The sequence below is a fragment of the Squalius cephalus genome (genome assembly GCF_949319135.1).
Source record: "Squalius cephalus genome assembly, chromosome: 20".
In the NCBI taxonomy this organism is placed as follows: domain Eukaryota; kingdom Metazoa; phylum Chordata; class Actinopteri; order Cypriniformes; family Leuciscidae; genus Squalius; species Squalius cephalus.
The window spans coordinates 14,514,950-14,528,315 of NC_137141.1; the positions used below are offsets into that span (position 1 = coordinate 14,514,950).

The 13,366-nt window shown below is 38.4% G+C and overlaps 3 protein-coding genes across 5 annotated transcripts in view; 1 reads left to right on the forward strand and 2 right to left on the reverse strand.

The window, feature by feature from the left end:
• The first annotated feature begins 778 nt into the window (after positions 1-778).
• Positions 779-4,641, forward strand: gjb9a (gap junction protein beta 9a). The gene is made up of 4 exons (XM_079853672.1): positions 779-923; positions 2,655-3,422; positions 4,144-4,262; positions 4,405-4,641. The coding sequence occupies exons 2-3, from the start codon at positions 2,675-2,677 to the stop codon at positions 4,209-4,211; spliced, it is 816 nt and encodes a 271-aa protein (XP_079709798.1). The 5' UTR covers positions 779-923; positions 2,655-2,674; the 3' UTR covers positions 4,212-4,262; positions 4,405-4,641.
• A 1,393-nt stretch (positions 4,642-6,034) lies between these two features.
• Positions 6,035-11,092, reverse strand: LOC307148282 (uncharacterized protein). Its single transcript, XM_079853684.1, has 2 exons — positions 10,439-11,092; positions 6,035-10,374 (listed from the first exon to the last, which is right to left on the reverse strand). The coding sequence occupies exon 2, from the start codon at positions 10,279-10,281 to the stop codon at positions 7,528-7,530; it is 2,754 nt and encodes a 917-aa protein (XP_079709810.1). The 5' UTR covers positions 10,282-10,374; positions 10,439-11,092; the 3' UTR covers positions 6,035-7,527.
• A 1,212-nt stretch (positions 11,093-12,304) lies between these two features.
• LOC307147967 (zinc finger MYM-type protein 4) overlaps positions 12,305-13,366 on the reverse strand; it is a 34,287-nt gene continuing 33,225 nt past the window's right edge. For all 3 annotated transcript variants that reach the window (XM_079853089.1, XM_079853090.1, XM_079853091.1), the window contains one exon: positions 12,305-13,083. In XM_079853089.1, coding sequence (XP_079709215.1) covers positions 12,873-13,083 — 211 coding nt within the window. In that variant the 3' untranslated portion in view covers positions 12,305-12,872. The remainder of the gene's footprint in view (positions 13,084-13,366) is intronic.

Here is a 13,366-nt window from a genome sequence, read left to right on the forward strand (position 1 = left end):
CCAATCACGTTCATTTTTCTCATGACGACATGCCCTTTACATTTTAATAGTTGTTAGTTATAATTGTTTGTTATTATTTTTATTATTATCAGTATTATCAGTATTAACAATATTATATTTTATTATCAGACATAAAAGCGTTAGGTAAAATGATATACTTTCCATTTTATTATAAAATATAACAATTAAATAAACATGAATTCATATAGAAGAATGTTTTTTATTAAATAAATTAGGTTAATAGTGCACAGGTCTTCATAATGTAAAAAAAAACAAAACAAACATATGATCTATCTAATGGTCACATAGGCTATATCATTCAAATAAACATCTAGTTGAAACATTGGAGATGCAATATTTACGTTGAGAAAAATCTGCCCATACAGCTTGGAAGTTGCACAGATTTTTAAAGATGAGGTTATGTCACCATCTCCTGGTGTGAAAGAGTTATAGCATGAATTCATTTTATTTTTTCTATTCACAGCCCAACCTATAACATTATATCCCTGCAGTCTGATTTGTAGTATAAATATATTCATTATTAATATTACCTTTGTGAAAAATGTAATGTATGTTTTCCTGTATTTTATAATGTTTGTTGTTTGCTGGGTGTGGCAGTGATGACACATGACATTACAAGGCAGCGAGGCTTGTTGCAAATTATAGGCTTACTCACATTACAGCCTCGTCTGTAAGATAATATCTAATGAATAATAGCATGATGCACCACCCACAGTCCAGTAACACCACACCCTCCAGGTGAAGCTGCTTCATCACCACAGGTGTACTTACTTGCAGGTATGGCGGCAAGTCCCGAGATCAGGATGGACAGGATTGATAAGAGATTTTAGTATAACCGTTTCCTCATTTTATTGCGGTTCCTGCTTCAATACATAGGCTTATCCGTTTTGCTGTAAAACACGGTAAGTTCTTCTTTTATGCATTGTTACTGAGTAATAACCAACAAAGATTGGTCTTATCAACATTGTAAGAAGCTGTATATAATACACAAGCTTATAAGCTTATTTGTGACCCTGGACCACAAAACCAGTCATAAGTCGCTCGGGTATATTTGTGGCAATAGCCAACAATACATTGTATGGGTCAAAATTATCGATTTTTCTTTTATGCCAAAAATCATTTGGATATTAAGTAGAGATCATGTTCCATTAAGATATTTAGTACATTTCCTATTGTAAATATGTGAAAAAATATATATTTTTTTGAGTGGATGCAGAAAAATCGCGAACATAAACGGACAACTTTAAAGGCGATTTTCTCAATGTTTAGATTTTTTTTTTTTTTTTTTGCACCCTCAGATTCCAGATTTTCAAATAGTTGTATCTCAGCCAAATATTGTCCTATCTAACAAACCATACATCAATGGAAAGCTTATTTATTCAATTTTTTAAAAAAAATTGACCATTGAAGGATGAAGAAAATGAAGGATTATGTGAAACTGAAGACTGAAGAAATGATGCTGAAAATTCAGCTTTGCCATCACAGGAATAAATTACATTTTAAAATATATTACAATAGAAAACAGTTGTTATAAATTATTAACTTGCATTAAATAGTAATAATGTTTCACAATCTTACTGCTTTTACAGTATTTTTAATCAAATAAATGCAGCCTTGGTGAGCATAAAAGTCTTCTTATATTATATATAAATATATTATTTGAGTCACTGTTGCTTGTCTCGTTTAGTCTGGCCATTCTCCTCTGATCTTTGGCATCAGCAAGGCATTTTCGCCCACAGAACTGCCGATCACTGGATATTTTCTTTTTTTTCTGACCATTCTCTGTAAACCCTAGAGATGGTTGTGTGGGAAAATGTTCTGAAATATTCTTCTTGTCTTGACCATGTCTACTTGCCTAAATGCACTGAGTTGCTGTCATGTGATTGGCTGATTATATATTTGTGCTAACAAGCAGTTGAACAGGTGTACCTAAAGTGGCTGGTAAGTATATACTGTATATATATATATATATATATATATATATATATATATATATATATATATATATATATGCTATATATATATATATACATGCACGCGTACTTACATACAATTTATTACAACAATGCTAAAAACACCTGGGAGCAGCTATGAGACATCAAACCCAGGTGTGATCCAGCAGTATGACAAATCCACATTTCTGCCAGCAAAATATAACAGCAATAATGTATAATGAGCAAGTGAAAACCTGTTTGGTAAAACGTGTCAACTCTGGCTTGTTATATTGAAATGTGTCATCCTTGTGACAAAAAAAAAAAAAAAAAAACCTTATTATAAAAAAAAAAAAAAAGTTACCTGTCATAACTTCCATTTAAAGTGCTTGGAACAGAATCAGTTTTTGCAAACTTTCTGATTAGATTTTTAGGAACAGTCTGGAGAATGTGTTATGTGTGACTAAATGCCTCTGGAGTTTAAATATTAATCAAAGACCAAATTAAAAAGATAATCAGCAACACAAAAAAAAAGACCAAAAAAAAAAAAAAAACCCATTAAGTTTTTGGTTAAATTTAGACCATACATTCATGACACCAGTTGTCAAGAGATTCATTGACCCAAACTAAAATGCCCTATATTATGCAAAAATGTCTCTTTTGAGTGTTATGATTAATCGTGTATAACTGTCTTTATTGCAGGACAGTGTTTGTGATCAGGGATGAACTGGACAGAACTGGAGTCCCTTCTTAGCGGGGTCAATAAATATTCGACAGTTTTTGGTCGAGTGTGGCTGTCCGTGGTGTTTGTGTTCCGTGTACTGGTGTTTGTGCTGGCGGCTCAGAGTGTTTGGGGTGACGAGAACTTCGAGTGCAACACCGAGCAGCCCGGCTGCACCAACGTCTGCTACGACAGCACGTTCCCCATCTCTCACATCCGTCTGTGGGCCTTACAGCTCATCTTTGTCACATGTCCGTCGCTCTTGGTCGTAGCCCACGTCATATACAGGAAGGAAAAAGACCAGAAGTACACTGCCGTTCACCAGGGCTACCACTTATACGCCAACCCTGGGAAAAAACGCGGGGGTCTTTGGTGGACCTACCTGATTAGCTTGATCTTTAAAGCGGTGATTGATACTGCTTTTCTCTATATTCTTCATCACATCTATGAAGGATTTGACCTCCCCCGCATCACCAAGTGCTCGCTGGACCCTTGTCCCAATACGGTGGATTGTTTCATCTCACGCCCTACAGAGAAGAAAATCTTCACCCTCTTCATGGTGGCCTCCTCTGTTCTCTGCATCTTTATGTGTATCTGCGAAATGGTTTATCTCATTGGAAAGCGTATACTAAAATACTGTATAATGTCACAGTTGCCACCGAAACGATCTAAAAGACCGGATCCCACTCTCTCCAGCAGGCAAAACTTGGGTTCACAAAAATTAAAGGGAGCTAAAATAGACTTTAATGGTATGTTGAAAGACATTTACAACTTCACTGAGATAGATAGATTTTTTTATATCATGTCTCTGGAAGTAAGGATTTTTACCATATATTTGATGTATTTATAAAAAATATATGTATTTTTGTTAGAATTTAAATGCACTTGAATGAACTTTAAAAGCACAATGCATCTAAAAATAGGGAAAAAAAGCTGGGCGAGGTTAGCTTGACTCTAAATATTTCACTATCAATGTCAGCTTGCTCTATGCAAATATGGTATCGACCTGAAAATTTACATGCCTCCAGAAGTGCCATGCATTTTAAAGTTTTGTGTGCTTGTTCAGTGTACAACATCAATAAAATCTAACTTAGGTGCAAATGTTACCTTGGTTTCATTGGTTTTCTGAAATTGGCAGTGGACGTGAAAGGTTATTGTTATATTAACAGGATAGTTCGCCCAAAAATAAGATATCTGTCATCATTTACTCACCCTTATGTTTCGAAATTATGACTTTTTTATTATTTATTAAATTCCATGGAGTCGATCGTTATCACATATTTAGAAAATAGGTTGAATTTTTTATTTCATGCCGACTTTAAATCTAGCTAGTTATTATATAGTGTTATGTAGGAGCTTACTAGGATGACTTTGCTTTCGAAATATACACAGGTGTTTGTTCTCTAGCTACTGTTTATAATAAATGAGTGTTTGCTTGCATTAGCTGATTTATTTGTGTGATTTTCATAGGCAACCCCGTCAGGCATAAAGAGATAGAGAAAATAGTGGAGTCATTCCTGGCAAAGGAATGGGCTTGAGCCATGGGCTTTGCAACCAATTCTATGAACATTCCTGCGATAGCCGGCAAGGTTGGTCACTATTATATTATGTATACTATTATGAAGGTCACTATTATTGTGTTTTTTGGCTTCTTCTTTTTTTTTTTTTTTTTTTTGGCCCACTTTCATCAACACCAGCTCTAATATGAACTATTCCTTTTATGTTCCACAGGATCAAGAACGTCATGCTTTCAGTAAATGAAGGCAGAATTACAGTTTTTGGTTTACTATTCCTTTAAAATGACTTACATTAAGGCCAAATATGTCACATCAAATTTCTTAACAGCATTTCAAACTCTCCGTATAATTCATCTGATGCTCTCTGGATCTTTTCTGTCCAAATTTCAGTCAGCCTACACTGCTTTTTGTACCTAGAATGCATTTAAAAATAAAATCTTTTAGCACACAGTGCCCAGTGCACTTTCATTTACATGTTACATAAGAAGCAACTCTTGATCTTTTGCCTTCAGCAACCAATGATTACATGCCTCCTACCTTTTCTATCTCACTCAGACTCACACACCACACACAAATGTATAACACTGCACACCAAGGGCAAAAAAAAAGAAAAGATTAAGTAGGTATTTGTTTGAATATGTTTCAATGATAACGTGAGGGGAAAAAAACGCGATTCTTGCATCCTAAGCATTTTATCCGACTTAAAAAATTTCTAAGAATTGCATGTTGCTAACCTGCAGATAATCTTTCAATTTTCGATACATTGACCAGAAAGAATACAGCAAATGTCCTAATGTATGATTCACTCACTCTGTGCTGCTCCTCCTACACATGTGCCCTGGCTTTGACTCAAATGCACACAGCAAACAATCCATCCCACACACGCACACACACACGCGCACACACACACACACACACGCACGCACGCACGCACACACACACACACACACACACACACACACACAAGCACACACACACTTTTAGAAATACCACCACGTACTTATACGTGTTCAGCTATACTGTATGGATGTATGTATGAATGTATAAATATATATATATATATATATATATATATATATATATATATATATATATATATATATATATATATATATATATATATATATACACATATATACATATACTTTCCAGCCATGTATGGCAAGGATGTATTAAATGAATCAAAAGTGACAGTACATTTTTATTTCAAATGAATGTTGTTCTTTTGAACTTTACATTCATCAAAAACTCTAATATATTACATTTTAAAATATGTTAAAATAGAAAACTTATTTTAAATAATAATTATGCAAAATATTTCACAATATCTTTTTTACTATATTTTTTATCAAATAAATGCAGCTCTGGTGTGCATAAGAGACTTCTTATGCTCACCAAAAATACATTATAAATATTACCAACCCCAAGCCTTAGAGTTGAAGTAAAAACATTTTATTATATATATCATATAAGCAATATAAAATGTGATCCATTGACCATGGTGAAAGTACACTTTGTTTCCGAGAATGCTTCAGTTTACCCCCAAATCTTCAAAATGGATTCAAACAACATGAAGCAGCTTATACAAGTTTACAAGCAGCTTACACCAACTTTTCTGTTCTTGCCCATTTTGTTGTTGTGTAACTGTTGATTTCCTCTTTCCTGTATCCAATCATATAAAGATACAGGCAGAAATAGTAAGATTAAGAGTAAGTGAATGTGAAGGCCAACCCATACTCGGAATTTGTCCTCTGCATTTAACCCATCAAAGTTAGTGAACACACACAAATGCACACTGCAAACCGTGATACACACCAGGAGCAGTGGGCAGCCATTATGCTGTGGCGCCCCCGGGAGCGATTAGGGGTTTGGTGCCTTGCTCAAGGGCACCTCAGTCGGTACTGAAATCGAACGAGCAACCTTTGGGCTACCAGTCGGACTCGCTAACGATTAGGCCACAACTGCCTCCAGAGTAGTGTGAGTAGTTTGAAACCATGTTATTCCACATTCTGCCTAACTCTGACCTGACCTGAAAGAGAGAGCGGGAGACTGTTCTTAAATTATGATTTTGCCTGACCTTGCTAAAAGATCTTAAAACCATTTCATGTCTTTCATGAGACCTATAATAGAGACATCACAGTGATGGGAATGCATGTCATGTCTGGCTACAGGATATTCGGTCAAAGCCAAAAGATTCAGGTTGGACCCAGATACAACAGTGACACTGTTGATGCATAGTATGCATAACAGATGGAACAAAACAAGCATAATGTAGGTTACTGAGGAACAACGATGGATCTAATACACACGACCCACTTATGTATTATCTTGGCACACAATGCATTCAGTTTGGCCTCATTCACACTGAACTAATTAATTTAACTAAAAATAGCCCCTTTGGCCTCTACAAAACCACCAGAATTTCAGGCTCCTTCACTCTCATCCCAAATAATTCACATGAGAAATCATATATATATAGGCCATGAGACAGATGGTGCAATGGAAAGAATGCTGGGGGGGTATAGAAGGCTATCCAACAGCATGCTAAGTAAGCAGCTAAGAATGAAAAGAAATTAAGTGAAGAAATTAAGACTTAGATCCTTCACATTTCATTTATTGACAACCCAGGCAGAATGCATTTCCTTTGCAATGTGTTAAAAAGTGGAACAACTCTCCCTGCTGAATTTAAACTTTATAAACTGAGCTAAGTACACACATTTTACTGCATATTAAGCATTATTTGTGCTATAAACTGTGCTCCTTTATTGACAAGGTCAAAATGTCTACATCAGCCTATTTGCCCTTCAGGACTTTCACAGTCAGTTTTTTTTTTTTTTAAATGATCCCGGTAACATATAACATTAATTATTGTTATACAGAGCACACAGCATATAATGTATCTATTATTGATGTAACATTAGTCTGCAATAGATTTGAAGCTCCTATGCTTGATCTCTGATAGTCACATTGCATCCACGATCACCTATTAATAGCCAAACCTATCAGATAACAAATACTTACTGGTCAACATAACATTGAAATCAATAACAACTCAATAAACCCATAAAGCTGTCCACCATGACACAAACTTTAAAACAGAAATGCAGCTTAAAAGAGAGACTTAAACTGTGCTTCAACAAAATTGCTATCAAGAACACATCCACATTTTATTGTGAATACTGGTAGATGTTGGCGTCACAACTTTGAAATAATATATACATCGTTAAATAATGAGAAATAAAGGAAAACAAAAATGAAAATACCTGTTTATGATGTTTAGCTTTAGAATTATTAAATGTGCTCTAATACAATAGGTTTGCCAGTGCAGTAATGAGAGTTAGGATACAGAATTCACCTCAGTGTGTGCCTCTGCCCCCTGTGTGTACTGTGAGGACACCTCTTCCAACTCCTGTACAACAATAGCAGCCAACTCCCCACGCTGGCAGGAAATCTGCTGAGCTTGGTTGCCATAGAGCAGTTTGTCTGCATCTGATTGGCCATCGTTGAATAGCTCCTGCAGCACCCCCTGCTCTAGCTCCTCCCAGTAGTCCCACGCAGGCTTGGAAGAGTTTGGCTCGGGTTCAGAATCAGTCAGGTCTGAGTCCCAATCGCTATCTCCTCCTACCGCAGAGGCTATAACAAAGTCTGCCCTAGAACCGCTGTCCTCTGATTCAGAATCTTTCGAGTCACCATATACTGAATGTCCCTCTGTCACCAGCAGGTGGCAGTCAGGAGCAGCCAGGTAAACAAAACTATCTGTCGAGAGGAAGTCACATTCATCAGGGTAAGGGCAAGGTTTGGCAAAGGAAGTAGGAGGCAATGGCTCCTCCAGTGCAGGTTTGGTCACGCTTTCCTGGGGTGGGGGCAGCACTGATACTGCCAGGTAGACAAAACTATCTGTGGCAACAAATGGATCAGTGTCGCTCTTGACTAATAAAGTTTCTTTAGCCTCATGTTTGGATGGGGAAAGTGGTAAAGGTAAATCAGTCGATGTGTTCACAGTGTTATGAATCTCTTGGGTTAGAGATCCTTTGCCAACAGGTTTCAAGCGTGCTTGTATTTCTGTAGCTTTGTTTGTAATCTCTTTACAAAATGCTTGCCTTCCTAGCTCTACGCTATTAGCTCTCAGCCCAGAGGGATCTTTTTTGCTGAAAGTTGCCAATTTATTTGCTTTTGGAATTGAAGAGTATGCTCCAGTAATTCGGACATTGTCCTTACCCTCTTCCTCTTGAATAAGCGAAGTAATACTTCCAAGATCTGACATAGGTCTGTCATTATCAGAAGTGATGTCCTCTCTACTCGTTTGGCTGGGATTTGACATGTAGACACCACTTGAATCCGAGTCTAGAGTCAAGTGGGAATCTGGCGATTCACTATGGTCGTATTTGTTACCCATTTGGGCGTCAATGGTGGCAAGATCTAAACTGGTTGGGATCTTTGCATGAACAAGTTTATGGCCCCCTGGCTGAATAACAATAACATTACTTTTACCTTGACATGTTTGCAAATTGTACTGAAATATTGGTTCGTCATCATCTTGGCTTTCCACAACCTCTCGGTTCATTTTTTCAATCTCCAACATATCTTCAGCACCCAGTTCTGAGCTTGTCCCAGATGGAGCTTGTGAGCCACCAAACCCCGATGGAGGATGTAAAAGAGGCCAGCGCCTTAGAGAGCCAACATTTTGCAAATCTTCATTCCATTTCTCATCCCAAAGTGAATTAACCATCTCCAACACAGCCTCCCAGTTTTCTTCCACACATTCTGGAGGGGTATTTTCAATGCCTGGCTCAGCACTCTCCTGTATGAGCACCATTTTTCTCTCTTCTTCTAAAGCTTCCTCAATCACACTCTCATTTTTGGATGCTTCAGCTTTACGCTCCTCCTGTTCTCGCAAGATCTTCCATTCTTGAAGTGAGCAATCCTTCAAATCTCTTGTTAATGTAGACTTGTCAAGATGTCCATCCACATTTCCCTGGTGCTCGGGGAACGGTGAAAGACGGGGAATGGTCTTTTTATCTGAGACACTCCGCAATAGCAGAGAGGGTAGTGGGGGAAGAATTGGGAGGTTGTGAACTGCACCACCTTGTCTTACAGTCCTTCTCCTTCCAATCAGTCGCCGGGGCCAGGTGGACTCCATTGGAGTGGGGGAGACAGCAGGTCTTTTTGATGTTTGGGAGCGCAGAAGGGGCGTTGTGTCAGTTTCAGGTTCTGGGGTGGCCGGCAGCGGTTCTCTTTCAGGTTCAATGTTCTGGGGTTTAAAAGTCAGAAACAGATTATCTTTTGCCATGCACCCATCATCCCTCATGCCTTGGCCAATCTCTAGTTTGTCTTGGTCTTCTTGGCCACACATTAGGGCACTGACTGATAACTCTGACAGAGGTGGTCTTGGTGAAGACGGTTGGATAGGTAAAGATTGCCTGTTGAACTGCTGATAGGGCAAGGGGGAGGGAGAGAAGAACACAGAAGGTGTATGCGTACCAGTGGAGAAAGGGGATCCAGAGAAGGGTGAAATTTGTGGGGAGGCGATGCTGTTTGGAAAGAAGGCAACTCCTGGGTTTAAGTAGGTCTTTTCTCCTGGGGAGAGTTCAAAAGTTTCTGGGAACTTTGGCGGAGACAGAACCTTCCAGGAGTGACGGCAGAGGTTGTCCTTCTTGCCACTTTCCTGGTGATGAAGCCGCTTGTTCATGGATCCGCTTGGAGCCGAACTGCAGGATACGCTGGGGGATGCCGACCTCACAAACCCTCTTGGTGACTTGCTTAGTTCATCATTTGCTAATTTCAGAGAATCAAATATGAACCTCTCGTCCAGTTTTTTGCCACTGCTGATTAGCACAGAAGACCTTGTGTCAAACATGTCTCCACCTGCTCCCAGGGAACCATTACTGGAGAAGTCAGTTTCTCGGCCCCTTCTCGAACCCAGAGTGCTGTGTGCCGAACCGTGGTCGATCTGTTCATTGATGCACATTGTGTCATAAATGGAGCGTTGAGGTATGTACCCATCTTCATTGTAGCCCTCCCTGTCATCAACTTTTTTTGAACAACAAGGGCTCTGCCGTAAGCAGCCTGGACGACTTAATGGCTTCCCCATTGTGTCACTTCTTGACGATGGCTTTCTACACAACCTCCAATACAATCCTCCAGCAGTCTATTGTATGATGCTGCCAGAGCATGTGTACCAAGTCTTCTTAGAAATTATTGGAGACAGACATTTTTCATTTAGTTAAAAAATGAAAATAAAAACTTACTAGTCTTCAGGTGATGGTAAGTGGTTAATCAAGAAATGACTTCAGTACCTCCACTGGAAATAAAAAATATAAAAAACAAAGCCTACTTCCCTTAAATGTATAGCTTGACAGCAACATAAAGTGGGAAGGAAGCAACTTTGTGAGACAGTACGCTTTACATATCCATGTAAAGAGTAGCTTTTCATTTATAAACTGACAAAAAAGCTGTATGTCTGTCTATCCCCTTGGTTTAGTCAGATATAAGCAGTTCTGTTCCAAATTTAGAGCTCCCAATCTCCTGAGGCAGCATCTTTACACTTCAAAAATGCAGTATTAGAGCAAAAACTCACTTCTTTTCCTCATTCAAATGTGACATAACACTTCTCCATGGTCTCTTTGCATTGCCTCTCTTCATGTTGTTAATCACTGACGTAACTGGCAATCATAGCATTGCAGGATGACAGATGGACAGTCCAAGTTCTTTGTGCGCCGGTGGTCCAGGTGTTAAAAGTGTCCAGGAATCCAGTCTGTATTCCAGCATTATCTTGCAGCTCTCAGAGTCTTGTCCTTCGTCACACAGAAACACAGTTGGTTTGATAAATAGCCTCTTATATCAACACCAACGGCAGCTCTTTCTCTCTCTCTCTCTCTCTCTCCCTCCTCTCTTGCTGCCTCACTATCACTCTCTCAGCTCCCTCCCCTGAGTTTTGAGGCAGCTTCAGGGCTTTAGCACTTATCAAGAGCTTAGGACTTTTTTTTGCCTCGCTCATTTCATTTCCTTTCAGTCACTTTTATCTCAATTTGGTTTGACCTCTAATAAGATGGCTTAGATTTTCATCAGACCTTATCTGCATTTGCCAGTATCCTTGTCTTATTTGTGTAAATAAAAACCTCATCTAAATGAAACATTTAGCACATTACACCAATAGCATGGGTTTTAAAAAAGCAAAGTTTGACATTGTTTTTGGATTTTTCAAATGGCAATTCAGTCATACACTGCCAGATTGTCTGTCTTTGTTGTACTTCTCTCTCCCACACACTCTCCTCTCATTCTCGAACCCTCTCGAATCACACCTCATCTGCCCGGAGCACGCCCACACACTCTTTTTGAACAGGCAATATAAACGTGATCTGTCCCTGAGATGCATCTTTCTGTCCGTCATACCCAACTGTACATGTACAAACAATTGGTAGTGATCAGACAAACAGAACTTGCCCTTTTACAACTGAATATAGTTCAGATGCCTCACTTATATATTGTTCCCCTTACATTAGCCTTAAATGCTTAAAGTCAGTGCAGGTTAAATTAAAGGTCCTGATGTGGGACGTTCTGGTTAACAATAATTCCATTACTGAAGGCTGATGCATGTATATAAGTGCTTTTCATGTGTTGCACGATTTCAAAAGCAGCAGCACATTCAGAATCCAGTGAGAAGCACATGCAACAGCTCTTGTCTCTGTTACCATGGTAGCGAATGACAATTGGCTTTACATCGTAGGCTGGCGCTGCATCTATCTGTGCAAATATCAGCATAATCAGTGGCTAAACATTGCTTATTTGATTCCCATTTTTGCCATGTCAAGGTCCTGTCACTTGAACAAAGCAGGACTGCCCTCTATTGAGTGAGACACGACACTTTGACTCCATGAATGCATCGCACTCATTATTGTTGATTTAACATCTTTTCTAGAAGCGAGACATCTAAAATATCTATTTCTTAAAGACCAACTGAGATCAGAATTGGAGCTTTTAGTACATCAATTAGCTTCGAGGCTGTCTGTACCAGTACGTCTGTGGCCTAGAGAAAATTAATTTTCAGCAGTCTTGTTTTGCATCTTGCACACATGGGAATATATAAATTTTTGTCCATTAAAAAGCCCTCAGAATGAGATTTATAGCTTTACTGTCACATATCGGAGTGTTCCCATAAATCTGTAGCATAGCCAAGAGTTGCTCAATTCACCAATTCTCAATGAAAACAAATGACTTCTGGTTGTGAACATTTTCAGAGTGAATGTTCCTTTACATGTCAATAAGTGTACAAAGTAGCAATTGTCCAGAAAACATGTTAAGATCAACGGAAACCTTACAAATCTTACCAGAAGTAAGCCAGCCATTCATCTGAGAATTCATATATTTTCAAAGGTTACCAACAATGACATGATGAATGTTTAAACTTAAAAAACTTTCACTAAATAATACTAAATACTGAGAAACAATATCTACTGTGACTAAAAACCAAACAATTCCCTCCAAATTTCATTTTAAAGGTCTATAACATTCATGATAGAACAGATGACTTAAGGAATGTCTGTTGAGCTTGTGCACATTTCTGTTTTCATCCCATTCCCGTCTGAATAAAAGTAATACGTAGATGTCATTAAATGTTGGTCATCATGATGGTTTTTTTTTAGTTCTTTTTCAAAGCAAGTTCTCAAAGTTTGTAGGTTCTAATTAAGAGCTCTCTTCATCTGACGAGTCCAGGTACTTTTGCTGATGCTTAGAGTCCAGATGAATGTCCCGTATAGCTAGGATTCGTGTGAGCATGCTCTCCATCATGGTGCTATCCAATGGTTGGGCTGAGTACCACACGGGGCTGCTGGGGTGGCAGGACGCCTCGGGCTGCAGGTAGAAAAGATCTGGACGCTGCTTCACGGAGTTTGAGCTGTGGATATAAAATAGAATGAACATTACAAAGGATATCTCTTTAATAAAAGCACCAGAAAAAGACCAAACAAGTGCAAGTCTTCTCCTTCAAGCTCAAGCTGCTTCATTCATGAATCTGCAGAATTGTAATTCAAAATTCAGTCTCAAGATTGTAGAGAGTAATATAACACATTATAGTTCACTCAAACATTTCAAATGCGTGTTATTTTCATTCTGTGAAACAAAATGAGATGTGAAAATCCAAACTGCTCTTTTCCATGCAACAAAAAAATGGAAAAAAG

Bases quoted from the DNA above. Each gene is read 5' to 3' on its own strand.
- LOC307148282 (XM_079853684.1), bottom strand. From the start codon at position 10,281: ATGGGGAAGCCATTAAGTCGTCCAGGCTGCTTACGGCAGAGCCCTTGT.
- gjb9a (XM_079853672.1), top strand. From the start codon at position 2,675: ATGAACTGGACAGAACTGGAGTCCCTTCTTAGCGGGGTCAATAAATAT. The intron at 3,423-4,143 runs GTATGTTGAAAG...TGATTTTCATAG, and splicing joins AGCTAAAATAGACTTTAATG to GCAACCCCGTCAGGCATAAA.